The sequence below is a fragment of the Trichomycterus rosablanca genome, chromosome 12 (genome assembly GCF_030014385.1).
Source record: "Trichomycterus rosablanca isolate fTriRos1 chromosome 12, fTriRos1.hap1, whole genome shotgun sequence".
NCBI classification, from domain to species: domain Eukaryota; kingdom Metazoa; phylum Chordata; class Actinopteri; order Siluriformes; family Trichomycteridae; genus Trichomycterus; species Trichomycterus rosablanca.
In genome coordinates, this window is record NC_085999.1 from 9,795,060 (window position 1) to 9,816,440 (window position 21,381).

General features: G+C 38.3%; 2 protein-coding genes, 1 long non-coding RNA gene and 1 other non-coding gene across 7 annotated transcripts in view; 3 read left to right on the forward strand and 1 right to left on the reverse strand.

Annotated features, from left to right (window-relative positions):
* Window positions 1–8,860, forward strand: part of mylka (myosin, light chain kinase a) — a 51,144-nt gene extending 42,284 nt beyond the window's left edge. Inside the window, exons 21-31 of the mRNA XM_063006238.1 lie at window positions 280–591; window positions 696–731; window positions 1,660–1,741; window positions 1,853–2,056; window positions 3,495–3,712; window positions 4,609–4,732; window positions 5,529–5,681; window positions 6,121–6,244; window positions 6,358–6,448; window positions 7,095–7,223; window positions 7,970–8,860. Of these exons, the coding sequence (XP_062862308.1) occupies window positions 280–591; window positions 696–731; window positions 1,660–1,741; window positions 1,853–2,056; window positions 3,495–3,712; window positions 4,609–4,732; window positions 5,529–5,681; window positions 6,121–6,244; window positions 6,358–6,448; window positions 7,095–7,223; window positions 7,970–8,214 (1,718 nt within the window). The 3' untranslated portion in view covers window positions 8,215–8,860. The remainder of the gene's footprint in view (window positions 1–279; window positions 592–695; window positions 732–1,659; window positions 1,742–1,852; window positions 2,057–3,494; window positions 3,713–4,608; window positions 4,733–5,528; window positions 5,682–6,120; window positions 6,245–6,357; window positions 6,449–7,094; window positions 7,224–7,969) is intronic.
* LOC134324401 (uncharacterized) lies at window positions 3,542–13,454 on the reverse strand. Its single transcript, XR_010014174.1, has 3 exons — window positions 13,325–13,454; window positions 10,414–10,495; window positions 3,542–3,630 (listed from the first exon to the last, which is right to left on the reverse strand). It is a non-coding gene; the product is annotated as an uncharacterized LOC134324401 (long non-coding RNA).
* Window positions 12,979–21,381, forward strand: part of fmnl2a (formin-like 2a) — a 76,445-nt gene continuing 68,042 nt past the window's right edge. For all 4 annotated transcript variants that reach the window (XM_063006233.1, XM_063006235.1, XM_063006234.1 and 1 more), the window contains exon 1: window positions 12,979–13,489. In XM_063006233.1, coding sequence (XP_062862303.1) covers window positions 13,376–13,489 — 114 coding nt within the window. In that variant the 5' untranslated portion in view covers window positions 12,979–13,375. The remainder of the gene's footprint in view (window positions 13,490–21,381) is intronic.
* trnag-gcc (transfer RNA glycine (anticodon GCC)) lies at window positions 16,543–16,614 on the forward strand. Its single transcript has one exon. It is a non-coding gene; the product is annotated as a tRNA-Gly (tRNA).

Consider the following 21,381-nt stretch of genomic DNA (forward strand, 5'->3'; position numbering starts at 1 on the left):
CTCAGCCCCACTGAACAGCTGAAGAATGAACTGGAACATCAATTGAGGCTTTTTTTTAACATTAGTGTCCATTTGTTTAATGATTACTGATTTCATACACCTACACTTGTTACCAAAACACCCAAACTCAACAGTAAGGGGTGACCACATACTTTTGACTAGATAGTGTCATTTTTAAATATAGGAAATCTATTAAAAAATGCATCCATCTTTGACTAGGAGCTAGAATCTTGCTGCCTGGCTTTTTTTTATTCATGACCTTTTAACCTTCAATTTCAGACAAACCCGACCCTCCTGCACGTATCCCAGCTGTCTCAGATATTCGTAAATCCAGCCTTATCCTCTCCTGGTACGGGCCCACATATGATGGCGGAAGTGCAGTGCAGTCTTACCAACTGGAAATCTGGAATTCGAAGGATGAGCAATGGAAGGATCTAGTATCCTGTAACAGCACCTCTTACAACGTTCAGAACCTGTTGCCTGATAGGCTGTACAAGTTTCGAGTAAGAGCAGTAAATATGTACGGTGTCGGGGGGCCCAGTGCAGAGTCTGTTCCTGTTCAGGTCGGGGTGGAGTTGGAAGAAGAAGATGGTGAGTGCCATCTAGTGCCCATTTTCAAAAAATGTTCTAATTAATTAATAGGTCAGATTTTAGGCTTTTGGATGTTCATTTGTGCTTTTGTGGTTATTCAACAGAAAACCAAGATGACGATGTTGAACCTGCATTTAATGGTATGATAAATTTCATTTTGGATCTGCTTTGATTATGAAACTCTATCCTGATGTAGTTGCAGTAAAAAAGACCAGGATTCATCTGGTCTTATCTTATTCCTTTACTAGTAGGTTAACTTATCTGTAAGGATTCCTTTACTATTAGGACAGTACATAAACATGAAATGAACCTATACACGATCACCCCCTTGTGCAGGCTTTATGTTTGTTTGCTTGATTGTTTATTAGGATTTTAACGTCATGTTCTACACACTTTGGTTACACTCATGACAGGACAGGTAGTTACTCATTACACAGATTCATCAGTTCACAAGGTTAGATTGAACACAGTCTTGGACAATTTAGTGTCTCAAATTCACCTCAGCATGTCTTAGGACTGTGGGAGGAAACCCACGCAGACACAGAGAGAACATGCAAACTCCACACAGAAAGGTCCTTTCTTTGTGGAGTTTTCCCCGTGTCTGTGTGGGTTTTCACCGGGAGCTCCGGTTTCCTCCCACCGTCCAAAAACATGCAAGTGAGGTGAATTGGAGAAATTGTCCATGACTGTATTTGACATTAAAACTTGTGAACTGATGAATCTTGTGTAATGAGTAACTACCTGTCCTGTCATGAGTGTAACCAAAGTGTGTAGAACATGACGTTAAAATCCTAATAAACAAACAAATTCTGACAGGATTGTTAAGGGGTGTTGAATCATTATCAGTGGTTGTCATATGATGGCCCTCTGCTATTGATAATTGAGGCTGATGAACTGTGTAAAGCTAAGTCTAAGTAACTGTATATGTAGAAAATAATGTGCCTATATCATGGCTTGATATAATAAGACATTAATGAGTTTAAGTACAAGTTATCTGAGTGTATGTACTTTGAGTAATAAATGAACTGCTGTCCTAATGCTATGTATTTGTTTGATTTGCAAAAACAGAGGAGTCGGAGTACAAAACCTTGACTGTCAGAACAGATGTAAAGGTTAAAGACCTTTATGAAATAGGTGACAGGCTGGGATCGTAAGTTTCAATTCTGCAATTTCTTAATCTAACTAATACATCAGAAAAACTAACTAACTATTCTCTACCTATGTCGTAATGTTATTGTTTTTTGTCATTGATTTGTCTTAGGGGGAAATTTGGAACTGTATTTAAACTCACTGAGAAGTCAACCAAGAAGGTCTGGGCTGGGAAATTTATAAAAGCATTATCGGCAAAGGATAAAGACAACGTCAGGCAGGAAATCGCTATCATGAATGACCTGCATCACCCAAAGCTTGTGCAATGTGTCGATGCCTTTGAGTTCAAGTCTGACTTTGTAATGGTGCTGGAAATGTAAGTATTTATTTTTGTTTAAGTGGAATATTTTGCCAATTCAGTACATAAAGTCCAGAAAATAACAAAGACAAACACAAATTATTAGGTTGAACGTTGTAACCTAATTATAGACAATTGCAGTGATTCACAAATTTAGTATTAACATGTGACCAGAGACAAAGGGACATAGGGAATCAGGAGTCCTGCTACTATTGTATATGGATAATTCTAATTAAATATAGTCCTCTCAATGGTTCATTCTAATTGGCATGAGGGTCATGTAGAAGTAAGCTGACTGGACCACTGATCATATATAAAAACTGGTCTTAGTTACCAAATTAGTTTTTAAAGAGCCATTTTTACTGAAGACTTCAAGATAAGTCTTTAGTGCAGCAGCGCAGGTGCTTTGGCATTGGATGCAAATGATTTTTCCAGATCTGGTTCATTAAACATATTCCTTATACTCTGTATAACTAAACTAAAACTATAAACTATATAACTACACATTTCCTAAAATCAGTAAAGGTTGTCTTGGGTAAAGTTAATTCTTAGGCATTTGCTATTAAATTATGTCCTTGGCTACATCAGGAAGATCATCGGGGGTATATATAGGACAAATGTTAAAGTAATATAAAATAATTTATAGACATGTTTTTTATTGGATATTATGGTTTAGTAGAAAATTTACACAGATTGGTCTGGATGAAATATTTATTGTGCTTCATGATAAATGGTAGTAGTATTTAACAGGAACACTGTTGAGCCTGAGCCAGAATTTTCTCTTCAGTGGAAGTGCTTTTAAAATACAGATAGCTGAGCCAGTTAATCCTGCTGACTCTGCAGCTTGGCTCCTCTCTGTCTATGGCTACTTGTTACAATGCTATTATTGTTCATTCTATCATTTGCCTTATGTCCTCAATCTTTAACCCTAACATATGTTCAAAATGATCTCTTTAATGTCTACACTTTAAGGTTGAGGTATTATTTTTAGTTTTTAATCTTATATTTATGATATACAGTGTAACGTTAGATTTACATATTACACGTTATGATTTATTTTGTTTGTTTCTATGGGTGAGCTGCCATTTTTGTTTGATTACTTTTTTCTCCTGTTTTGACAGCTAGGAGGGCTTAGGATAGGATTGTTTTTGTTTAAGGCTTAGTTTAGTTTAGTTGGAGGTTTTGTTTATTGTGTTGGCCTGTGCTCACCCTGAAGTTTATGTGTATATACTGGTGTTTACAAGACTCGTAGATAGTGTTCTTCTGTATATACTGTAAATAACATTGTAAATAAACACTTAAACAATACTGATTTCTGAACATTGTATGCTATGCCCTTTATTTTCTTTAAAAGAGAGTGGGGGTCATAACAGTAACATATTAGTATAATATTAGATTTAGATAATTAATTAGAAAATACAGTACAATGGTTTATAACATGCATGTCGTTGTGCAGGGTCTCTGGAGGCGAGCTGTTTGAAAGGATCATTGATGAGGATTTCGAGCTGACTGAGAGGGAGGTGATCAAATACATGCTGCAGATTGTAGATGGCGTCGGTTTTATCCACAGAAAAGGCATCGTTCACCTGGATCTTAAACCAGAGAACATAATGTGTGTTAACAAAACGGGAAGCAACATCAAACTGATTGACTTTGGACTTGCTCGTAGACTAGGTAAATAAGTAAAGACTTTATAAAACCTGAATGTGATATGATGTCAGATCCAGAATTATTTGCACTATTTGTGATGAGGGGGTGGCACAGAGTAAGCAGTCCCAGTTCTTTCTGTGTGCAGTTTGTATGCTCTCCCCATGTCTGCATGGTTTTACTTTTAGAGCTCTGGTTTCTTCCCACAGTCCCAAAGGTGAATTGAAAATACAAAATTGGCCATGACTATGTTTTATCTTTGACTTGAACTGATGACTCATGTGTAACCTGTAATGTTGCACGTGAAAGTGTAACCATGAATGTAACCAAACTTTAAAATGGAAACATGATAAATAAATTGATAATGAGGGTAACCATGAGGGGTAATGAGGTGTGTGTGTGTGTGTGTGTGTGTGTGTGTGTGTGTGTAAGTGTAAGTGTGCTAGAGCAGCCTTACACACATCTTAACCAAGACTGCAAATGATTCTGGATTTTTTTTTTTTTTTTTACACTATAAATGGGTGTATACTCGTTAAAGCCTGAATTAAACAGTTATTCATGTTCTTTTATATATAATTATTTATAGTAATTCCACTAACAAAACCTTGTCCTAACCCTTAGCTGATATAGTGATGTTTTTCTAGTGTCCTGACAGTAACTGTTATGACTCTAAAACCACTGTTTTTGGTCATGTGAATAATCAGTCAACTGTTCACAGATTAAACTCAATTAAATCATCCAGCATTTAAGGCCAGTGCTGGTCCCAGTACCAATACACAGTAACAAGAGTGAGCGATTTAAAGTTTCGGACGATTATCTTTACGCATTTTTCTTAGCATTTTTGTTGTTTATTGTACTTATAACCAATCATTGCTGTAGTCTTTTCTGATCATGCTTACATTTAATATTTCATTTCACAACAGAAAACGCAGGAGGACTAAAGGTCATGTTTGGTACTCCAGAGTTTGTAGCTCCAGAGGTGATTAACTTTGAAGTAATCAGCTACCCTACAGACATGTGGAGTATAGGTGTCATCTGTTACATACTGTGAGTAGTTGTTCATTTGGGTTTTTTGTCTTCTAAGCAGTCCTGCTTCTATGAAACATACACTGTATGGCCAAACTAATGTAGTCACCTCATAAAAAATAGGCTATTGGCATATGGGAGATGCCTTGTGATGTCATATAGATCTATATTAAACTTCCTTTAGCCTACATTGGGTCTCAAATACATATTTGAGAGGTCAATGGTCAATGGACAGTGCCTACGAAAGATTCTGATTCAGTTGTTGATGCAGATCCAGCTGAATCAGACCCAGGTGAGGAATCTCCCTCCACCAGTTCAGCAGAAGTGAACCCACTACTTGAACCAATATCAGAAAATATCGAGATTTTCTTCTTTACCTTCATTAAAGATTTATCGAATTTCCCATGAGCAAAAACACAATATCTTTGTCATCCTTGCTGAAAGCATAAGAATAAAATAACCTGTGTCAAAGGGGTCCCAGAAAATGTTTTGAACACAGGGGGTCTAGAAGAAAAAAAGGTTAAAAACCGCTTGTGTAAGGGACTTGACCAGACAGTATATGTTGTTCATACTGTGGTTTGAAGGTGACCTCATCTGGCCTTTCCTTACTAATACAGCTGTATCTGTATAGCACCCAGTCAGGCCATTGGCACAGCCAGGACTTAAACTCAGGTCTCGCTGTAGCTCATTAAACACCTCTATTGCCCATTCTCAAAAATTGATGTGACTGCAACATAACATCTACAATACCAACAGTACTATATGTACAAAAATACTACAGTACATAACAATACCAGTAAACTATATCTCTCTACAGTGTGAGTGGTTTGTCACCATTCATGGGGGATAATGACAATGAGACATTGTCCAACGTTACATCAGCGACCTGGGACTTTGAGGACGAGGCGTTTGATGAAATTTCAGATGAGGCTAAAGACTTTATTAGCAATCTTCTCAAAAAAGACAAGAAGTAAGTTCTAAGTTTTAAAAAAAGTGCTGGACTATGTATCAAATGGTAAAACATTTATACTTGGTTTATAAACATTTGGCAAATTCATGTATAATCTGAAATGCAGATGTTAGGACTTCATATGTTTATTAACCTATGGGCTAGTAGTGGATTATGTCAGTGTACACTGTTTTCTAATGCTTCCCTACAGATATTAAATGCTATATTTTCTAATCATTTGTGATTATTTCCTTTAATATTTGGTTTTGTTCTACCTTGGTTAAAACATCTTGCACCTGTTTTTTCATTCTTGCTGGTGCTGGGCTTTGTCTTGCAATTCAATAGCAAGACACGACCTGCCCTAAATGGCCTGCATGAAATCTCATTTATTTCTGTCAGTGTTACTCAAACTGTGATTGTGTGAATGTAAGAGATAACTGATGTGATGGTGTTTCCTCAGGGCTCGTCTAACCTGTGAGCAGTGCTTCCAGCACCCATGGCTAAAACAGGACACAAATAACATGGAGGCAAAGAAGCTTTCCAAGGAAAGAATGAAGAAATACATTCTGAGAAGAAAGTGGCAGGTGAACTTAGAATGCTTAATAACTTTATAATTGTTTTTTTTTTTTTTTATTCATCTCAAACGCAATTAGTTTGAGCAGCTTGCATGTAAACTAAACAAGAATCGTCTCCACAGAAAACAGGTCATGCAGTGCGTGCCATTGGCAGACTTTCCTCAATGGCCATGATGGCTGGTGTCCACGCCAAGAAAAGTTCCTTAACTGAAGGTACTATAGCAACAACATGTCTGTCTAGTTGGCAGTCCAATCACCAGTGGCTATGTCATTTATAATTGGCCATGGCATTATTCCATCCCCTTACTAATGAATGCTTATGTAATAGACATCAAGAGATGAATTTCTTAATTATTCAAACCCACTATATATAGGCCTTAATTTGATTTAAACATGTTAATGGCTATAAAAGTAAGTAAATGCATTTGCTTGTGGAAGATCAGTTTGTTGTGTATCTTGTGACTGCACAGTTGCAAATGGAGGATTAGTTTAGCAATTTCTGATTAAATTTATACGTTTAACAGAAATGTTTAACAACACATTTAAAAGCAGGGGCAGATGCACAATGTAAAGAGTAATAAGTTTGGAGGTAGCGCGCCATAAAGAGGCTAATCAGACGACGGTGACCACGGACTGTTGAACCAAGCAATATGCAAAAACAATTGTTAGTCTTAGTTCCCAAATTATTTAATTGTCTGATTAATTGGAAAGATGATGTAACACAGTTGTAAACTGTCTCAGTTTTTTGATTGTGTAACAGGCATCATATTCTACATTTGTTTTATTTTGTAAAGTAAAGTTGGTAGGGTTTGTAGTTCACAATTCATAGGATATTTAATCTTGTATTTGTGTGATTTAGAGAAAAATGACAACCTGTTGGCTGAGGAAACTGAGCAAAGGACACCAACAAAACCTTCATTCAGTTTAGTAATTAAAGACGTAGAGGTGGTGGAGGGCAGTGCTGCACGCTTCAACTGCAAGATTGAGGGTAAGAGAACACTGGACTGTTATTCATATTATTAGTAGCCAGTGATTAGCTTTTATTATTATTATTATTCTGCTGCATAACTGAGCCATGCTTAATGTTCCCAGAGATGTGACTGTTCAGGACACAGAATTAAGCAACAGACTGTCATTCTGCAAAAGAGAACAACCATCAGGAAAGAAAAGGCTCCATCGTTAGGGGATCAGTCAAAATAGCTTATTTGTATTGATTTGCAGTAGGACAAACTGTAAATTGAATTACAGCAAAATAACTCCCATAGCAGAAAAGAGCCATCGCTTACCCCCTTCCCGCACATGTAGAAATTAAGCATTTAGGCCTGTACCATACTCTTGTTGTATTTGGGCCTAGAATAAAGTGTAAAATGACTGATTATATAACTTTTTTTACACATCTTTTTAGACCAGTGTCTATAGTTTTCACCTCTTTGCAAAGGCCGTTTAAACTTTTCCTTTAATTCTTTTAATTCAAAATATAAATCAACTGGGCCTGTTTCATATATATCATAGACCATGGTAGAAATGTTATTTATGTTAAATTAACCTACCTTGCAGCCATAAAAATACAAAATAAACAAATAAAATATACCAAATTATAAAGACAAGATAAAATAAGAAGACAGAAACATACATGACAACATGGCATTAAAATCCAAATAAATAAATATCATGCAGTGTGTTTTTCTATTGCAGTGTGTTTGGGTATCTATTAACAATATATTCATCTATTAGGTTACCCTGATCCTGAGGTGGTGTGGTATAAGGACAACCAGCCCATTAAGGAGACACGACATTTCCAGATCGATTACGATGAGAATGGGAACTGCAGCTTGGTCATTTCTGAAGTTAGCGGGGATGATGACGCCAAATATACCTGCAAAGCAGTTAACAGTCTCGGAGAGGCCATCTGTTCAGCCGAGCTCATCGTAGAGGTGATGGGTGGAAATGAGGAGGAGGAGGAGGAGGAGGAGGAGTAATGAGTGGTACAAGATGAACTGGACATTGTTTTGTTTTCCACTTTTTGCTTTTTCTCACTTCTTCTTATTACTTACACTGATAATGAATGCACAATGAGGATACGCTTGCACCACTTTTTATTTTGTTTCCTTGCACTTTCTATTATTTCTATTCTATTTTATACAGCAGTCGACACCAGATACAGTATCAGCTGTTAAAAGATTTTAAAGAGTACTTTTATCTTAATGACTTTACAGAAATTCCAGATGTGTGATAGAGTAAACTCAGTATTTAATTTTATGTTTTGCTGTGCTTTTAACATTTTTACTGTTTTATGTAAAATATGTATGTATATTATAATTCAGTATTTTTATAATACATCAGCTGCATGAAGATTACATTGTAATAAAACACTACGACTGCAGGAGCTCACGATTATAAAATAAATGGTTACAAATAACTTTTTGGAGCACTAAAGTGTTCAGAACAATCTGGCAACTGACAAAATAATGAAATTATCGAAAAATAATGAATTATGAATCACAAGATGAGCGCCACTAGAGGTCGATGTTGCTTTATGTTCTCTTTTAAAAAGGGCCCACCCACTAGCAAACAAAACAGGGCTGCACCATGATCAAATTTCCTCTTTCCTTTCTCAAGGATTTTCTACACTCTTAGCTGTAAAACAACCTGTATGATTTAAACCCCGCAGCCCATGATTATGGACCCATAAAAGACCTTTAAATGCTTAGGTACTGAAAAAAACTACTTATGGTTTCAAACTCTTCATTCTCTACACTGAAAAGCATCTTTTGGCCCAGACAAACCCTTTCCTGATTTTTAAAAAAAGAATAAGCACGGTTTAAATGTGAGGCATATCTGACACGCCCTACAATGTGCTCTCTGTTTTGTGAGTTTGCCCCTCAGACTTAAGAACAGCAATGCCTGCTAAGTTGAAGTTAGCAGTTTAGCAAAGTCTGTGAATTGGAGTCCCTCAGAGATCCCCCACAGATATAAAGATTTTATTGTTTTGACTGTGTTTTTGGCATATGTCTAGAATTTTACATCCCCTTGTAGTGCATTTTAAATGCAAACGGTCTCTAAAGGCCACTCAAGTTTCACCAGCTGCATTTCTATTTACTATCACACCGCCCTTTGCTTCCATGTGGAATAAAACCATAAAATACTTTTCTTAGTCTTACTGTGCGGTTTCACTTTGACCTTGCCAAGCATTTGCAACAAATGTAACATAGTTGCATACGTATGTGTCTTGAGTGTAACCACAACCTTATGAACCAAATTTTGTTGCATTTTACAGTGAATATGTGAACTTTAATTTTTATATAATTAAAAAGAAACATTTACAAAACAGTGTTGCAGTACCTATTGTGAGTATCAGCAACATGGCTCCTAGAGGCTTGGGTTCGATTCTTGCATCTGGCCACTGTCCGTGATCAGTTTGACATGTTTTGACTGTCTCTACTTGGCATTTTTTTCTTGGTACTCTGGTTAATTCCTACCAACCAAAACATGCAAACGATTGGTTGGCTTAAATTTCTCTATGTGTGACAGTGAATGTGTGGGTGAGTGAATCTGTCAGTACCGCCCTACACTGGATTGGTGATCTGTAAAGGGTGTTTCTGCCTTGCACCTAGCAATGGAGCAACCACATCTCTGACCACTGTGCTACAAAATGAATGAATAAATAAATAAATGGAACATTTGAATGCTTGCATTAACAAAAACGGAGGAAAAGGAAAAACATAAGTGCTGACATCAGTAGACTTGGAACTTTCTCACTGATTATTTTTCTATGGATAACAGCAATGATAAATTCAGGTCCATAAACATGTTTATATTTAGGACATGCTGTTTTTACTAGGCTATTTGTGTATACGATTAGTTTTGATATAGCGAACACACTACTAAAGATTAGAACATCTATATGGATTACATGTTTTAAACATTAAAATGTAAATGTGTGTTACAGATAGTAGCTGTACCATGATTATAGTATGTCACTAACAGCAACACTATCACAAAATAAAACCACACTAATGTCATGTTGAAGAATATGACAACCAGTAATCATCATGGGTAAATATAATAAATCATTGCATATATTTGAAAATATAAGTGAAAACTTCTATAAAATCTGCACTTACATGCCAATAGAAAATGTATTACGTACTGAATGTGTAATCAGAAACTCTCAATACCTTCAGGATCTTTTGACTACAAGAACGGAAGAGGGTTACCATAACAACCAGTTTTTATCACGCCCTGAAGTGGGAGGTCAGTCTAAATGAAAGAAAGAGTAATAGGAATCGATTCCATTAGTCGTCCCTTAATCCAAAAACTCTTACACATGTCAAAAGGTTAGAACATTTTTTAAAGAAACACATACTATAATAATTACAATAATAAAAAATTATAAATAAAAATAATAATAAAAAACGTAAATGATAGATGATATGAAACTAATAGATGAAATGATAGAAACTAATACAAATAAAGTAAGGTGTAGCAAATGTACATCGTGCATATTTACAATATATGGGGTGCAAATTGTGCACCTGGTACATTAATAATGATAGAAGCGGTAGTGTATCTACTCTTATAAACAATATATACAGATATATAAGTATAAATATAGAAATAAGGATATTGTTATAGCTATAAATATATACAGTATATCGGTTATGGGTATATTTATAGACAACATGACCAACAATATACATTGTCTAGTAAACACTGTTTTATATATACTTATAGTTCTGTGTATATATTACACTTACATTTGTATATTTTATATATATATATATATTTTTTATTATTTATTTGCACATATGAATACAAGAAGAAAGAAAACTTAATGATAACAAAAAAAAAAGAATGTGCAGGGAAAGTAAAAAAAGCCGAATGGGCTTATGTAAACAAACTTTCCCTCAAGACAAAAATATATACACATACATATATATACATACATACATACACACACACACATACACACATATATACATACATATATACATACACATACATATACACATATATATATATATACACACACACATATACACACACACACACATACATACATAAAAAAAGGAACAAAATATATACAAATATGTATACACACACGCACACATACATGTATATAAAACACTCCAATCAATAGTGACAGTGCTTAAATTACATAACTACGAAACATAAAAACAAACAACAGAATAAGAAATAAAATAACTTGTATATAATATTCATATATATATATTCGTATATATGACATACAGGTATATATGAAATCATGTATTATACACTATATTGCCCAAAGTATTCGCTCGTCTGCCTTCTCACGCATATAAACTTGAGTGACATCCCATTCTTAATCCATAGGGTTTAATATGATGTCGGCCCACCCTTTGCAGCTATAACAGCTTCAACTCTTCTGGGAAGGCTTTCCAAAAGGTTTAGGAGTGTGTTTATGGGAATTTTTGACCATTCTTCAAGAAGTGCATTTGTGAGGTCAGACACTGATGTTGGACGAGAAGGCCTGGCTTGCAGTCTCCGCTCTAATTCATTCCGAAGGTGTTCTGTCGGGTTGAGGTCAGGACTCTGTGCAGGCCAGTCAAGTTCTTCCACACCAAACTTGCTCATCCATGTCTTTATGGACCTTGTGCTTTGTGCACTGGTGTGCAGTCATGTTGGAACAGGAAGGGGCCATCCCCAAACTGTTCCCACAAAGTTGGGAGCATGAAATTGTCCAAAATCTCTTGGTATGCTGAAGCATTAAGAGTTCCTTTCACTGGTACCAAGGGGCCGAGCCCAACTCCTAAAAAACAACCCCACACCATAATCCCCCCTCCACCAAACTTTACACTCGGCACAACGCAGTCAGACAAGTACCGTTCTCCTGGCAACCGCCAAACCCAGACTCATCCATCGAATTGCCAGCGGAGAAGAGTGATTCTTCACTCCAGAGAACATGTCTCCACCGCTCTAAAGTCCAGTGGCGGCGTGCTTTACACCACTGTATCCGACGCTTTGCATTGCGCTTGGTGATGTAAGGCTTGGATGCAGCTGCTCGGCCATGGAAACCCATTCCATGAAGCTCTCTACGCACTGTTCTTGAGCTAATCTGAAGGCCACATGAAGTTTGGAGGTCCGTAGCGATTGACTCTGCAGAAAGTTGGCGACTTCTGCGCACTATGCGCCTCAGCATCCGCTGACCCCGCTCTGTCATTATACGTGGCCTACCAGTTCGTGGCTGAGCTTCCACTTTGTTATAATAGCACTGACAGTCAACTGTGGAATATTTAGTAGAGAGGAAATTTCACGACTGGACTTGTTGTGAATTCACTGAGCTCCTGAGAGCGAACCATTGTTTCACAAATGTTTGCAGAAGCAGTCTGCATGCCTAGGTGCTTGGTTTTATACACCTGTGGCCATAAAAGTGATTGGAACACAAGAATTCAATGATTTGGATGGGTGATTGAATACTTTTGGCAATGTAGTGTTAAAGACTTAATATATCAGTGTAGCATGTCACCTGAAATAGCAAAATAATAGCAAAATAGCAAAATAAGTAAAGTGATTAAGACAATTTCACTTATAAAAATTACATATTTTATTACTGGTTAGCCCAAGATTGCATCTGTTAACGAATCACAGGAGTCAGGAGTCGATTCCAAGAGAGTCAAATTTTCGAAACCAGGTTCGGGATTCAGAAAATTGACTCTTTGGAACCGACTCTTAAGTTTGGAGTTAGTCTGAGTGATGCGATAGCGAGCGGAGTGAGTGAAGTAGAGTAAAGTAAAGTCCTGTAAGTGACGGATTAGTCACTGAGCTGTGCTGGAGAGGACCAAGTCGGTGTGAATCATGAACGTTGTGACTCTACAGCTCACCGGGAGTGTTGTGGAAATTGTGCAAGAAACGGAAAAGAGACGATTTTAACGAAACGCTGCCGTGTTGCTTTTGCTGCCAGATTTTCTCTTAACGATGTATAACATGCTCACACGGGACTCCTGCGTTCGGACTGAGGAACTCTTACTGCCGGGGCGTGAATGTCGGGGCGAGTTACTAAAACAGCTCTGAAGTTAGTTCGATAAGGAGAGAAAGGAAACATTTTACCTGAGAGTTTAAAGTCGAAGAGAAGAAGGTATCAGGAGGAGCGGCTGAAACATGGGGAACGCGGGGAGTATGAACCAACAAACTGACCTGAGGGGACACAACATGCCTTTAAAACTGCCCATGCCAGACCCAGGAGAATTAGAAGAACGCTTTGCTGTTGTTTTGGTAAGTAAAGTGTAATAATTTATTTTTTAAGCTGTGTAAATAACTGGTATTTGTTGGTACCGCCGGTGTATTAAGTAAGTAAGTGAAATAAGCTCGAGACGCTGGACAGTCAGAAAAAGTCCTCTCGGTCACTCCCTGCTATTGTGTGCATTAATCAGCTAAGCTAACCAGCTAAAGCTCTACCTACTCACATCCAACCGTTCACTCTTAACAGTCCAACACTTGTCAGTATTACTAGTTTATTACACACATATTACTCCAAAAGTGTAACTTTTTATTCATTTTTACAATTCTTGAATGCTGGTAAGGGTCGCAGTGGGTCCGGTGCCACCCAAAACATCCAGTCAGTCACACATAGGAGCAATTAGGATGAGTTATGCTGCTTTCTATCTGTTTTTGGACAGTAGATGAGGATTAACCCCAAGCTCTAAGCTCACATCTTACTGTGTAGTGCCCAGTGTACCGGCTGCACCATGGTGCCACTTACCAGACGGAGCACCGGTCCATCATTGGGCGTCACTGTGGCTAAGTGGGTAGCACTGTCGCCTCATAGCAAGAAGGTCCTGGGTTCGATCCTCAGGTGGGGCGGTCCGGGTCCTTTCTGTGTGGAGTTCTCCCCGTGTCAGCGTGGGTTTCCTCCGGGTGCTCCGGTTTCCTCCCACAGTCTAAAGACATGCAAGTGAGGTGAATTGGAGACACTAAATTGTCCATTTACATTTTCAGCATTTAGCAGACGCCTTTATCCAAAGCGACTTACAGTACAGTTACAGTATACAGTCTGTAACTTGTTTAAGGGCCCAACAGCAGCAACCTAGCAGTGGTGGGGCTTGAACCAGCAACCTTTGGATTGCTAGTCCTGTGCCTTAACCACTAGGCTATGGCTTGTAAGCTGTGTGGTTTGATATCTTGTGAACTGATGAATCTTGTGTAATGAGTAACTACCGTTCCTGTCATGAATGTAACCAAAGTGTAAAACATGACGTTAAAATCCTAATAAACAAACAAACTCTCAATTCGGGCAATTTAAAGCAGCCAATCTACCTTCTACAGTGGTGCCCTGAGCCTCTAAAGTTTGCGAAGCTTCAACGTACACTTCAAACTTACTTAATTTTTAAGTACATATGGTGGTAAATCTTAAACTTGCCTCCAGTGGATTTGCTTCTGTACTGGGTTGATAACCAACACTTTTTAAATGCCTTTCTGTTTTTCCGGCTCCCTCCATATTTAGTGGTTGCCACAGCAGGTCATTCTGGTCTGCATACCAGACTTGGCACAGTTTTTTACTTTACTCCGGATGCTCTTCTTGATGCAACCCTTTAATTTTTATCCAGGCTTGTGACCAGCACATAGAGCGCACTGACAAATGCATTTCCCAATAACTAGGCTGTTTCAGCCACCTCACTCCACCTTGGACATTGGCCAATCATGTCTGTGCAGAATCATATTCAGGGGTCGAATCTCAGCATTGCTAATAAATAATAAATAATAATAAAATGGACATTAAGTGTAGAAACAAGGAGGTGGTTTTAATGTTATGGCTGATCAGTGTATATACCCAGTCAGGAGCAGCGTACAAAATAGAGTCCAGGACTAAGTAGATCTGTTGTCAGTTAGAAGAAACAGTTTATATGTAGTGCAGGAAGTGAAAGTCCTATAAAAAAAGCTGTTTCACGGCGTACAGGTAACACCTCACAGATCTTATATTAACTATAAAGCACTTCGTATTATAATACTCAGAGATAAAGCAAAACAAACACTATTTCTAATGAACCGAGAGCAAGATTTCCCAATATCAGATCACTCTGATCACGTGAGCTCTAGCTTTCACTTTGCATGACAGAGCAACCTGAGATGGCTCTTTAAACCTTGCTTGTAGGCTTCATGTATTAACAATACCAGGATCCACCTGTTGATCTGACTGTTCATGTGTGTAGCTTGGAATTTTTTTCTGTACTCAGACACACTATCACGATTAAGACCTTGCGATAGTGGCATTCTTGGTGAGCTCTGGTCGGTGGGGGTGGATTCTGCTGTACTCGTAGTAAAAGAACTTTGCTTACCACACGCCGCCTCTTGCAAATCAGTTCCTCACCCACCTCCACTCATCTGATTGAGCACCTGTGCAGGTATACAAGTCGTTTTAACCAGTAAAGGCTAGAGGTGTGAGGGTATATCTGTATAGTGGAGTACCCTGATGGAGCAATCTGAAATGTGGTATCACTAACATTGCTGATTCATTTTGTTTTTGAGCTTCATATGAACAGTTCTTCCTACTCCATTCAATGAAAAACAGTGTAACATTTATTTATTTATTAGGATTTTAACGTCATGTTTTACATACTTTGGTTACATTCATGACAGGACAGGTAGTTACTGGTTACACAAGATTTATTAGTTCAAGTCTTTAATGTCAAACACAGTCTTGGACAATTTTGTATCTCCAATTAACCTGATAGCATGTCCTTGGACTGTGGAAGGAAACCCACCAGACATGGGGAGAACTCCACACAGAAAGGACCCGGACCTACCACCTGGGAATCGAACCCAGGACCTTCTTGCTACCCACTGAGCCACCATGCCTCCCCAAAACAGTGTAGAAATGCCATGTCATTTGAAACAGTACGATAAACAAAAAAATCATGATTAGAGCTGGTTTAGCTTCAGATTGTAGATTTAAAACAGTTGAAAAATTCTGCATCAAATAAAGGCTAAATAAACATGCTAATTAACAACAACAATAGGTATATAAAGCTTACTGTAGTGCAGTTATTATATGGTAAGCAAATATGATTTTTAAAGAGACGTGATGCAAAGTATGCAAGTCATTTTGTAAAGTTTAAAAAAGAGAAGAGAAAAGAAAAAAAATCTGCACTAGCTTCTCACCTCTCCTTCGAGTTTAAATCTCAGATGTGCGATCAGCCTGGCTATGCATCCAAGTAGCTGTGCCTGAGGGAGGGAGAATGAAAGGGTTCCTTATTGTCTCTGCAAATTCAACCTCTTCTGAGTTGACAAGTGGGGGAAATTCACGGAAACCAAATCATGACTCCATACATGCCATTGGTGGTTCAGTGGTAGAATTCTCGCCTGCCACGCGGGAGGCCTGGGTTCGATTCCCCGCCAATGCATTGGCTGCTTAGGGAAAGTGGTAGCCTAGTGGGTCGAGCTTTGGGCTATCAACCGGGAGAGTGGCGTTCAAATCCAGGCTCTGCTATGCAGCCACTGTTGGGTCCTTAAGCAAGGCCCTTAACCCTGTCTGCTCCAGGGGCGTCGTACGATGACTGACGCTGCGCTCTGACCCCAGCTTTCAAACAAACTGGGATATGCGAAGAAAGAATTTCATCGTACTGTACACCTGTATATGTATATATGACAAATAAAGTATATCTTAATCCTAATCTTATACATGATACGGCTCTCTGTAAGATTCCACACTGGCAGGTGAGAATGTCAAGAATCACTGACATTCCCAAGTAACAATGGTATCTGTTTTACTTTATACAGTCTGCTGTATTTACATCAGCTTTCCTGTCCTGCCCTGTAACATTCCAGCTTTATTAAAACTGCCATGTTAGCCTGAAGTTGGCTGAGGAATGCATTTGATCTCTGTGATCCTATTTAATGTTTGAGAGTCTGATTGTGCTTGGGGGGTACAATCCCGGCTGTCTGCCTAGCCTGGTTTTATAGGTCAAACCCCGTCAGACGTGATGCTCCACTAACTCTGGGGTAGCCCTCATCACAGTGACCCTGGCTGTTTCCACTAAGACTTAAGCACACACACACGAGTAACACACCGACAGTGATAACACACTTCACATGACTGCAGAGAGTCCTGGGGCAGAAGGAAAAGTTAAAGCACTTGTAGAGGAAACGGAGCTGGTTTGGTTTAAATGAGTCATTTGGACTCACACAGAGCCTCAGGCTGAGGTTCATGTTCCTGCCAGAAGCTACTTCTTTTAGATCTCAACATGATCAATCATGAATCATGTCAGTACACTGTGAAACTATGAAGCGTCCTAATGATTCCGCTCCATTCCTGTTTTTACTTCATGATGATCAGTCATGCTTTTATTATTGCCATTCTTACATGTACGATCTGGATGAATCCAGCTGTGTTAATAGTACGCTTAATAAGTAACTGATAACTTGCCATTCTTGATCTGTTAAATCAATAATTCATAACATCTAAACACTTTTCTTTGTATTTACTTGGTTCAGCCTCACATAAAGCCAGATCTCTTTTTAAACATCTTTTTAATTGCTGGTGTTTCTTGTATAATTGCTATTACTGTCATTGACTGATGAATCTCTGATCTGATCATGAGAGAAATCTACAATTGGCTACTACCAGTTTGTTGGAGAAGGAGCATTGGGCTCACACAAAGCCTCAGGCTGAGGTTCATGTTTCTGCCAAAGGCTACTTCTTTTAAATCTCAACGTGATCAATCATGAATCATGTCAATACACTATGAAACTATGAAACGTTATAATGATACCACTCCATTCCTGTTTTTCCTTCATGGGGATCAGTCATGCTTTTGTTGGTGCCATTGCTACTACATGTACGATCTGGATGAATCCAGCTGTGTTAATAGTAGGCTTAATAAGTAGTTCATGATAACTTGCCGTTCTTGATCTGTAAAAGCAATTATTCATTGGTTCAGCCTCACATAAAGCCAGATCTCATTTTTAAATTACTGGTGTTTTCTGAATGATAGCTATTACTGTCATTGACAGATAAATCTCTGATCTGATCATGAGATAAATCTACAATTGGATACTATAGTACCAGTTTGTTGGAGAAGGAGCATTGGGCTGAAGCATGTTATGGGCTCACACAAAGCCTAGGGCTGTGGTAAATTTTTTGCCAAAGGCTACTTCTTTTAGATCTGAATGTGATCAATCATGAATCATGTCAATATGCTATAAAGATATTAAGCGTCCTAATGATACCACTCCATTCCTGTTTTTCCTTCATGGGGATCAGTCATGCTTTTTTTGGACCAACTGCTACATGTACGATCTGGATGAATCTAGCTGTGTTAATAGTAGGCTTAATAAGGAGTTCATGATAACTTGCATGATTATTCATGACATTTAAACAATTTTCTTTTTATTTACTTGGTTCAGCCTCACATATAGAAGCCAGATCTCTTTTTTTAATGCATTTTCTCCCTTTTTCTCCCGATTTTTTAGCCCGTCCAATTTTTTACCCAATTGCATTATGCTTCCTCTTTACTGGTGCTGACCCCTGCCCCTGATTGAGGAGAGCGAAGTGACACACGCCCCCTCCGACTCCGCCGAGTTCATATGAGAATCAGCCCTTTGCACGGAGAGCCACACCCTGATCAGCATTATTCCTCTACTCTGTGCAGATGCCATCAACCAGCCAGCAGAGCTCGTAATTGCATCAGTTATGAGGTCCCTATCCGGCTCCCTAACTCTGTATGAACAACAGCCAAACGTTGTTCATATAGCCGACCAGCCCAGACGGATGGCAGAGCTGAGATTCGATACGATGTATTCGAAATACCAGCTCTGGTGTGCTAGCGTATTTTACTGTCATTGACTGATAAATCTCTGATCTGATCATGAGATAAAACTACAATTGGATACTGTAGTGTCGTAAAGTTTGTTGGAGGAGTATTGGACTGGAGCTTTTATGGTCAGTGCTAGTCCTTTTACAGGAAATAGCAGTTCCAGCATCTAGTATAATGCCATTTTACAAAACTATTTGCTTGCAAAGTAGCAGCAGCAGCGGTGAGGTATAGTTTGGTCTAGATGTATTTGACTGACCTCCAAAGTATCCAATGCCTTTGACGAATTGGAATGACCCAGGTTTTCTTTTAAAAAAGAAAAGATTGCGTGAAAAATCATGGACAAAGTGTGGGTCGCTTGAAAAACCCTGAGGTAGAACAAGTAACCAGATGTGTTTGTGCGTGGCAAAACACAGAAAAGGCCACAGAAAGTTTTTGACTTTTTGACCCAAAGCAAATGAAGTGTAAAAGGGTCAGCTGACTCGGTACATTAGATTAGTAAAGTGCTGTTTCAGAGCCTGGCACGCTGCGATTGATGTCATCTTCATTTTGGCAGGCAGCAGGAGAGGCATTAGCAGTGTTTGTGTGATTTAATTTAAGAGTCATTTGGTGCTATTTAAGACCTGACGGATGCCAGCTCTGGTGCCTTGGCAGGATGAGGGAAAAATGGCCTTACTGAAGTACTGACCCAGCGGTTTCTACATCTGTGCTGCTGTTAGTGGTACAGTGGATACTAGTGTTTGATAAAGTAGCGTATTTATGATTTAATTAACATTGTTTGTAGACTTAATGCTTATAATATTACTGTTATTATAATTATTGTGTTTTGTATTTACATTAATAGATAAAGAAATAGCATGTGGGGGTGGGAAGTGGTAACTAAAAAAGAAAAAAACTGAATAAATCATTTACCTTGGATCTGAAAGGATTGGACACTTATGTTGTGCAGCGGTCTATTGTACTAGCCAACTGCTGTTGAGATCCAGGTTTGAGTCTCAGTGGTGCAATCAGCCGGTCAAGCATCTACTGTACACAGACTAGATTGGCTGTGTATGATGAGGGAATGACAGAAGCCCTGTGGTGGATTGGCACCCTGTCCCAGTGTTTCCCACTGAAACCGGACCAGGATAAGATGGTCGATAAATTAAAAAAACACTTTGGGGATTGCTTGGGATGGTAATCATCTACTAAATGTTTCATGGTAATGTATTGTTGTGTTTAAAGTAGTCTGTTGGTATTACCAAGTTAAATTACTAAGTGCTTCAGTTCTGTTTGATTCTCAGTGAGTCAAAAAGGTTTAAAGTAAATTTTATTGAGACATGATGAAAAGAAGTCATTGAACATAAAACTGTAGTTTTAAATAAAAACACTTTGTATCTCATATTTTAATAACAAACTAATTAAATCACTGTTTATCAAAGTTGAAATGCTATATGCTACATGTTGTAGTTAGATTTACTTACAATATCTACATTTACAGCATTAAGCAGCTTCTTTTATCCAAACTGACTTATAGCTGTGACTGTATACAGTCCAAAAAGTTGAGGTTTAAGGGCCTTGCTCAAGGCCCCAACAGTGTTATAACCTTTCAGTCCAATTTCAGCACCTTAACCGCTGAGCTTCCACTGCCATATTTACACAATTATCTTTACACTTTAATTAGCCTGCTACATTTAGCAGTTCATTTATTCATCTTTAATAGCCACTTTGACCTGGTAAGATTACTATGGGTCTGATGCCACTGGAAAAAACTGAGTGCACAGCAGGAATACAGCATGGAAAAGCCACTGATCTGTTACATCACACCACTTAAATACTCACTTACTTCACTTAAACCTATGGGTCGTTTAAAGCATCCTGTCCAAGTTTTTTGAAGATGTAAGAAAACCAAAGTACTTTGGGGAAAACCCTAAACACAATAGACAATTAATACAAACAATACAGATGTTTAGAGAATGGAAAGGGTATTATCCTAGACCTCGTTTGAATAGGTGTGTGTTTAGACTGTGTTACTTGAACTACCAGCACTGAGAAGCGAGAACATTATAACAGTGAGATCTTATAGGACGACAAGCCAGGCATGCAGGTGCAGGTGTGCAGTTCTGATTCAGTGAACATGGATAATCTGGAGCCCTTTGAGACCTGGAAAGCAAGGACAAGAGTTTTGAACCTAATTCTGCTTGGCATGAAGCCAGTGTTGTGATTTCAGCCACATTGGAGAACTTTTGTAGGTTGCAAAGCAGGCGAGCAGCAGCATTTTGAATGCGCTATATATTTTATCTTCTAAATATTGTTTTATTGGAGTCCAGAACTCTTATGGAGGTGGCTTGTTTTGACTGTTATATGGTAAACAAATCA